Source organism: Arachis duranensis, chromosome 3, assembly GCF_000817695.3.
Source record: "Arachis duranensis cultivar V14167 chromosome 3, aradu.V14167.gnm2.J7QH, whole genome shotgun sequence".
Classification (NCBI taxonomy): Eukaryota; Viridiplantae; Streptophyta; class Magnoliopsida; order Fabales; family Fabaceae; genus Arachis; species Arachis duranensis.
The window spans coordinates 134,652,682-134,661,957 of record NC_029774.3 but is presented as its reverse complement, the minus strand read 5'-3'; the positions used below and the strand labels follow the sequence as shown (position 1 = coordinate 134,661,957).

At 28.0% G+C, this 9,276-nt stretch overlaps 1 protein-coding gene across 1 annotated transcript; it reads left to right on the top strand.

Annotated features, from left to right (window-relative positions):
- Window positions 1-1,975: 1,975 nt before the first annotated feature.
- On the top strand, window positions 1,976-3,661 carry LOC107482228 (receptor-like protein 51). Its single transcript, XM_021139565.2, has one exon. It carries the CDS (start codon window positions 2,055-2,057, stop codon window positions 3,399-3,401), a length of 1,347 nt encoding a protein of 448 aa, XP_020995224.1. The 5' UTR covers window positions 1,976-2,054; the 3' UTR covers window positions 3,402-3,661.
- The last annotated feature ends 5,615 nt before the right edge of the window (window positions 3,662-9,276 follow it).

Below are 9,276 nucleotides of genomic sequence, written 5' to 3'. Positions count from 1 at the left end.
ATTATTTCTAATCTTTAATTTTTTTATAAATTATATAATATTATTATTTGTTATTATACTCTATCTCTTCTATTTTTTTATTTTTTTATTTATTTAAATTTAATTTTTATAAGTTTTTATTATAGATTATATCTTTTTTCTCATAAACTCATACAAATTACTTTATCATAATTCTTCACATATTGAGTCTTTTCAATGTTAAAATTATATTCTTTACGTGCTTAATTTTATTCCTAATTTAAAAATTGTGTGATAAAATAATATCGATGAAGGTTGTTATAAGTCTTCTTATTCATGTTTTTGACTTATTTTTCTTTTGTAGGGATCATGAGTAATTATATTCAATTGTGCTTATGTATAAAAGGTAAGTATAAATTGTATCCGATTTTCTTTTAGTAAAATTTTTATTATCTATCTTAAAATTAAAAAAATATTATAAATTACTTTTGACTAATAAATTTATCATCGTTGTCACAATATATTATGTATTTAATTGTACATTCATTTTATCTTTAGCCGTTTTGATAAATTGTTTAAACTAACAAAAAATATAAAACTATTTTCAAGTATAAATACAGTTACTTCAACACAAAAATAAAGAAAATATATTGATAAGTTTTAAGTTAAATAACAATGTTGATCATATTACTTTGATTTTAATAATGAATATGATACAAGAATACAAAACCATTTTAGATAAATTTTAACAAAAACAGTTCTTTATAATAGTTTTTTTTTTTTGCTATAATAATAGAAAAGATAATTCAAAAACAAATTTTATTTCATATTAGATTGAACTTTACTTATAAATCATGAAAAAATATTTACATATTCAACCATTAATGTTAGCTGAAAAAAATCTTTAAAATAATAGAATTCTAATATAAATATTTTAATCTAATAATAAATTCTAAATTGATACAAAATAGAGTGAATATCTCACTCGATTCCTGACAATTATCTCGAAAGGACAACGAGACTTTCAAGAAAAAAAAAATACCCAACCCGATAACTTCTTATTTTTTTTGGGACTGATTAGCTTCTATGCCAAAAAAATAATTGACTTTTTTTGGCACAGAAATTAATCAGTCCCATAAAAATAAAGTTCAAAAATTAAATTATGTATTTTTTTTGTCAAAAATCTCATTATCTTTTGAGATAATTGTCAAGGCTATTTTATGTTTTCTCTATAGCACAATTGAATAACTAGTACTATGAGATTGGCCTTATTGTGTGGCTGTTCCTTTTACCGCCCCATATTTTAACATTCAATAGACTTCACTTTTCAGTTTTCATAGATTTGAAGTAAGCATTATTCTTTGCACTGTACTTTACCAAAGAAACACAAGATTATGATAATCATCTATTATATTTAATATTATTTTATTCTTTAGTAAATGAAGTTTATTAGAAGTCTTCTGTCTTGCCGCATTGCTGCTTATAATTCAGGTGGGCTTGCGGCTTATAATTTATACAGGTTAACACCCACACCTGATTTTTAAGAAGGAAATATGACAAAAAAAAAAAAAACTTAGTTATAATTATCATTATTCTCACCCATTATCCCAAGCAAATGCCACTTGAATCCACCAACCATTACTCATTGCAAATGTTAGCATAACCAACTCCATTAATTGATTACATAATTTGTATATCTGGAAAACTCTTTGATCAGCATTGTAGGTGAAGAAGAAAACTCACCTACCTGCATTTTCCGGTTCATTAAACATAGGCACCAGTTCAACAGGAAAGAAAAAGAAATAGCCATGAATGCAGAAACGAAAGGTATGCTACAGATTATAGATTATAGTGTGTGAACTAGTTATTGGCAAATCATAAGACTAATTAATTAAACATTTTTTTCCCATTTTGACCGTTGTTATTTAAATAGAAGAATATCAAGGAGACAAGGACCCATCGCTCTTCTCTCTGTAATTTGTAGCAAAGCTGATTTTCCAATATTCTATATTTGTTACAGTTCCGGTATAACCCCATTTTTGTACTTACTTCAAAACACACTCACTTCCAAGTTCCAAACCCTCACACTCACAGCAATGGAACCATCACAACCAATTCCGTTACTTCTTCTTCTCATTCTCCTGTTTTTCCCCTCCATTATCATCTCATCATCCTCTCCACCACTCCCTCAAACACCCTCACCTTCCCCCAAAACTTCACCCTCTTCTTCTAAGCCATCACCTTCCCCCAAACCTTCACCCTCCTCTAAACCATCCTCACCCTCACCCACATCTTCACCATTACCCTCACCAAAGGCATCTACTTCACCTTCATCTCCCTCATCCTCATCCTCATCTTCATCACCCCTTGATCCAAAGCAACTGAGGGCACTCGAGTCCCTCAACATCCCAACCTCAAAGAACCCATGTTCCCCAACACCACTTCACAACACAACCACCTGCGACAACTCGAAACCCTTCCGACACATCATCTCCCTCCGCCTCTCAAACTGCTCAAGCTACGTTTCACTCTCATCCACAGCACTCAAATCCCTCTCACCAACACTCCAAACCCTTCACCTCCTCAATTGCCCCCACAGAATCTCCGGCGTCTCCCTCTCCCACCTCTCAAACCTCACCGATCTCTCTCTCTCCAATGTCCAAATCAAGGCCTCAGGTCCCTACGTCATTCTTGCCCACATGAACAAGCTCAAAACTTTAACCATTTCCAATGCTAATCTCACTGGTTTTCTTCCAAAGCACGTCCATTCCAACCTTACCCACATCGATTTGTCCGGTAACCAGCTCAAGGGTAGCATTCCGCCTTCCATTACCATGCTTGATAGCCTCGAAACTTTGAATCTTTCTTCCAATGGGTTCAAGGGTGAGATACCTTCTTCCATTGGTGACTTGATTTCATTGAAAAATCTCTCTTTGGCCTCAAATTCATTCTCTGGGTCAATCCCAGATTCTATATCAGCTATACCAGAGTTGATTCACATGGATCTGAGTTCAAACAAGCTCAACGGTACAATTCCAAAGTTCATATCTGAGATGAAGAGCCTCAAGTACTTGAATCTTGCAAACAACAACTTTCGTGGGGTTGTACCTTTCAACTCCAGTTTCATGAAGAGGTTGCAAGTGATTAAGGTTGGTGGGAACAGCGACTTGTGTTACAATCACACAATTTTGTCTTCAAAATTGAAGCTTGGGATTGCTCCCTGTGATAAGTATGGGATGCCAATGTCTCCTCCACCATCAAAGGATTCTTCTTCTTCTGAGGATGATAGCAGTGATGATGATTATGATGACGATGATGATACCAGTCACAAGAAAGGGCACCATCATGGTCCTAACAAGGTGGTTCTTGGTGTCGCCATTGCTCTTTCTTCCATTGTTTTCCTCATTGTTTTCCTCATCTTGTGCTCAAAGTGCTGTCGGTGATGCAAAATTTCATTTTATTGGTTTTAAGGACTTAGGTTAGGAGAATTTATTATTTGTTTAAGTCTGATGCTTTTGTTAAAATGCACTGATTAATTATACATTGGTTGCAAAAATGGGGAAGAATTTATTTATTTATTTTTGGTGTGGATAATGTATGGAAGGTACCCAATAGGATAGGAAGAATCATTAAATTGATGTCAATATGTTTCTTTTTCTATGTTGTCAAATTGCTACTGTCTCAATTCTTTTAATTTTGGCTATTTTGTGATTGTTCTTCATTGAGATTGTAACCGAAAGGGAGGGAGGGATGCATCACAGAACTAGTTTTTTTTTTTCTTCCATTATATTTGTTTTTCAATAATTTCTTGTGCATTGCTACATGAAAAATAAATTAATATTGTGTATCATTCATGTTTTGGGCTAGAATTATTTTCTCATGCTTTTTCCTTCTTTGATTTCTGTTGCTGAGCTGACCCAATGTCGATGAGCATATATATCATATCTAATCATTTTCTTTTGCTCGAGTATACTATTTAACAGTTCTGCTATTTTAAAGTTGGATTTTACTAACATCCTAAAAGAAAAGGAATTTATAAATAAAATTTATTTATATTTATTATTCAATTTTGTATTCTTAAGAACAATTATTAGTAAAAAATTTTGAAACCTTTTAGTTTTGATCACATGGGTAGAACAAAGTTTTTAATTGATTAGAAGAGGGACATAATTAAGGCCAAGCTGGGAATTGCTTGCTAATGATGTTAATATATGACAGGATATGATTTGGTGTAAAGAAGAATATTGTGTTGTGGAAAAAAGAGGACGATGATGATGTATTAATGTTGATGTATAGGTCTGGTCCAATTATAAGGCCGATGCTAATTTTCTTGTAGATTGTTGGATATGAGCTGTCTATGACTGTCCACGGTTCCATAATGTGTACCTAAGTTGAACTAAAGTAGTTTTCATTGCCAAACTACTGAATTAATTAGACTCTTCTTCTTTCATTTTACTTCATTGCCAAATCAGATTTCTATACTAAAATATTCCCGCACATCCCCACAAATTAAAAAACATAATCTAAAATATCCTTCAATTGAAGTATGCTCATACCATGACATAATTAATAGTTCACATAAATGAACCGATCAGTAGCGGATCTTAAAAAAAAAATTAGGAGGGTCAAATATATAAATTATGTAAAAGTATTTATGCTCAAATTAAATGTATTTTTTATTTTTCAATCATTATAAATTTTTAATTATAGAATTCTAATAAATTCTAAAAATATTGAGAAATTATAATTAACATAATAACATCTAAAATTACAATAGATAGATATTTTTGTTTGTCTAAATCAATTTTTTTAAATATATTAAAAATTAATAAAAAAATATAAAATACCATAAAAGATTATATCAGTTTGATATTTCTAACCAAACGTCAATTTGTGAGATGTGCCGTTAGTTTGACTTCCTACTTAGTAAATATCCTTTCAGCTTGCCTTAATGCACACCCCAATGTGACATTATTTCTTGATTTTACCATAATGATTCTATGTGCTTGTTCTTCGTAAGTGTGTGTCCTTTACGAATTTGAAACCCTAGTTATCAAAGTCTGAAAAAACTGTTTCAAAGGAATTAGTTGAAAAAATATCTAGGAGCCAAATCAAAAATTCAGTTACTTCTAATGCGAGTTACAGCTGTTCTGGAAGTGCTGAATCAAAGAAGAAGAAAGCTAAAAATCTGAATGGGAGATATTATTATCTGCAAATATTTTATTTGGGTGGATGAGATTGAAAGTAGGTGAAAAGTTTTAGCAAAATCTGTGATTGGGACAAACAATGAACCTGATTTTGTTGATACTATCTCCATAACAAAACTGTCCGATGAATCTAAAATGAAAGTGATTATGAAGATAGGGAAAATTAAGGGAGAGAATAGAAAAATTAGAGTATGAATTTTGTCAATTGGTATAGAACTTATGCTGTGTTTCCTTATAATTACGTTCCTAGTATTTAAAATATAGAATTGAGGTTTGATTTGGTTTACTTCTTTTCTTGAGTTGAGATAAATTGAAATGAAAGTGCAATGTTATGTTAGAATTCTTTGTGAATGTTTACTGTTTTTTTTTTTATAAAAATATCCTGACAAGTTTGCATGTGTTGACATATTTGACCACGAAAATTAAAAATTTAACAAAAATAACCTTTAAAATTTGAAATTCGACATAGTTGCTTATATTTCAAAAAACAAACACTGATCTAAGCTTGACATGCAATATATATAAATTGTGATAATTACAAAATGAAAATTCCTGAAACCAATCAAATATAGGACAAAGCCAAATATGTAATTATCTTTTATTAACATAGTAAACATATAAGTTCATGCTAATTCATCATATAGCTATTTGATGAACATAACTAACAAAATAAAGTTAATCTCTTATTCGAGTTGTTCTAATCGACCGCAGTGTTCATATACGAGCCTCAGAATCTTTGTAGGATGGAGGGCTCCTCATCCTCGAGAGGATAGATTTCTAAATGAATTTGTCGTGGTGGCGATTTTTTCGATGTACCTTTTCCGTGGGGGCCACTTGTTCTTTCGTGTGGTAAAAGTAATACGAGTGCTTAATCGTCGTGATTAAGTTCTGGCTTGGACTCAAATGCAGTGTGTTCGTCTTCAAATTATTCATCCGCCATGGTAGGGTGTAGACTTCTAGGGTCCTGGCAACGATGCCAATGTTCCGGAAGTTATTTGAAACTAGATTGTTCTTGGGTCAAGACGTGAGGTCTAGGCTCCTTCTATAATAGCATTCGACTTGTATTGATGCCGAGGTGCTGCCGTCCGAGTTTCTCATGAGGAGGTGGGGATGGTACCTACAAGAGACTCCGATACTTAAATTAGCATGGATTTTATGCAGGTTTTTTATAGATTGGATCTTGAATATATTTGAGGGTATTAGTGTATTTATAGGAGAGTAGATAACCACCTTTTAGTATAATTTTACCTTTGTTGGTAGATAACCATTTCCTTTTTCTTGAAAAGTTGTGGAGATCTCCCTTCTAAGAGTTAGTTACATCTTTAGATAAGTAGGGCTAATCTACTAACGTTGCGTCCACCCTCTATAAAGTCGGGTAGGTGTAGATGAGGCTGATTTTCTTCAATGGACCTTTATTCATTATGGCCTGACTCTATTTTAAGCCAGAATATAAATAATTATATTTATGTCTTGTAATTAATTTATATAAACTATTGTAAGGAACATAAATTTATTACTTATCTAATAAATGATATGAAATTAATTTATCTATTTTATAATTTAATTAAAAAATAATTTTATATTATAAAATACTAAAATTACTAAAATAGTATGAATTTATTCGCTTGTCCTTCTAATTATAAACTTAAGAAATATTATTTATAATTATAATATGAAATGAAGATATGAATAAATAAAAATTTGATGACATATATTTAAACAAGAAAATGTTAATTGGTAATATATTTAAATTTATTTATTTTAAGCTGTTCATTATTAGAATAATTTTATAACATATTGTGATTTTTTTTAAAAGTTATCGGCTTTCTTTTGCATGCATGCAATGCCATTGAGAAGAATAAGGGTTAGTTTGGTTTCTCGGTGTGGCAATTCTATACCTTGCCGCATTGCATAGATAGCGGATGATGAAGCTTATTTAACAAGAGGATGGTTTGAATTTGCACGAATTCTAAATGTTGATATTTACGATGTTATTTCAGTTGGTTATCGTTACGATAATGACTCTATATTATACGTGACTAAGAACTAGAATAAATTCAATATTGTTTAAGTAATTTGGTTTTAATATTAGTATTTGATTAAATTATAATTAGAAAATTTTAAATTATTTCCTCAATTTATATATTATGAGTATTTTTTGTGGATGGACTATTTTTAAATAATTTAATAATTAATAAAATGAAGTGGTGTCAAATATATTATTTGAGTTTATTTTTATCCTTTATTTATTTATTTGTATTTTCATTATATTTGACAGAAAATCTCTACCTAAACATATGGTTTTCGTTGACCTAAATACAATTTAGTTGCCAATAAAAACCGATTTTATCTATAAAAAATAATGAAACATGTATCTTTTGATATTATATTAATATAGTAAGAAGACATTATGATATAATAATATCTTTAATTGTATTATAATTAGCTCATAAATAATGTACGATTATGTTATTTTAGGAAACTTTTTTCATTATAATTATATCAAATTAATATTTAATTATGATAAAATATGTTAATTATAATTATATCATAAAATTATAATAATTACGATATTTATGTTATATATTTTAATCATTTATGTACATAAATAAAATAGAAATCAATCAAATCAAATTATCACGGTAAATAAATATTGGCATATAATTAATATAGAAAACATATATACTTAATAAATATCTTTCTTAAGTTAATTATAACGATTAATACAAGATAATCTCATATGTATAACCTAATTATAGCAAGAATTTTCATAAAAATAATTGACTACTTATTTGAATATAATTGATATAGTTAAATTGATACAACCGATAAGATTGAGAATATATAACAATTATAGCAATTATTATATCAATTATAATAATAATTCATGTGACTTCATATACAGTAATTTTTTAATTATAATTATTGTCACATAATTAAACTTGAATATTATTTAATTTTAGATGTTTTATAAGTAATATTCATTATCACATGAATTATCATCATTACTCAATAATAATAATAATAATAATAATAATAATAATAATAATAATAATGAATTTATATAATTAATGTAATTGATATAGTTCTAATTCTGATTCGTATGTAATAATTTTATTAGTATGTATTCACAGTTTTAATCAATATACAATAATAATAATATTATATGGACATAAAATTAATTAGTTAACAAATTAAATTTAGCTTATGGATTTTTATTTTCTACTCAAATTTTTAATCATTAGTGATTTTATTTTTTATATTTACAGTAAATTTTGACTATAAAAAATTAGTTTTAATTGTTTTCTATTTTATTTATTTACAGTCATAATTAAATTTGATATAATTATAGTAATATAAAGCTACTTCATATATAGCAATAATTTTAAAAAAATATTATTGCAGGATTGTAGAATAAAAAATAATCATATATATAAAACAAAATAATTATAATAAAAAAATTAATACATGTGATTTAAATATTTTTAATAGCCGGTAACATGGAGTTTAACAAAATATAATTCATATATTTTTTTATTTATGTATATGTATAGAATTATTTATATATATGTATATATACTAAGAAAAACTACCGTAATACATATATATATAGAATTATTTAACAAAATTAATATACAAGGTTATGAAAAGTAATTCCATTTAAATTTGACAAGAACAAGATGACTTACATAGAAATGGTTCTCATGGATAATAAGGTAAGTTTATTATTTTTCATGATTCTTTCAAGTGATGCTAGGTCCATTTTTAAGTTTATTTGATAAGTAGACCCTTGCTCGAATCAAAGACAGTGCGATTTTATAGATTTATAAGTGCTAATAACCTTTATATTTAATTTGTTTTATAGTGTGATAATAGCCAATATATTTGTTGGTGAATTTAACTATTACTATATTATTTATGATCATATTCAGTATATATGTCTGATTTATTGAAAAAAGTAGATTATTAAAATCGATTAATAACTATTTTAAAGTTAATCTAATTAACACTAAATTAAAAAAAACAATGCATAACATGTTATTTTTTTATTAATCAAATTATTATAATTTAAAATAATTTTTAAAAAATAATTTAAAATTATAATTTCAAT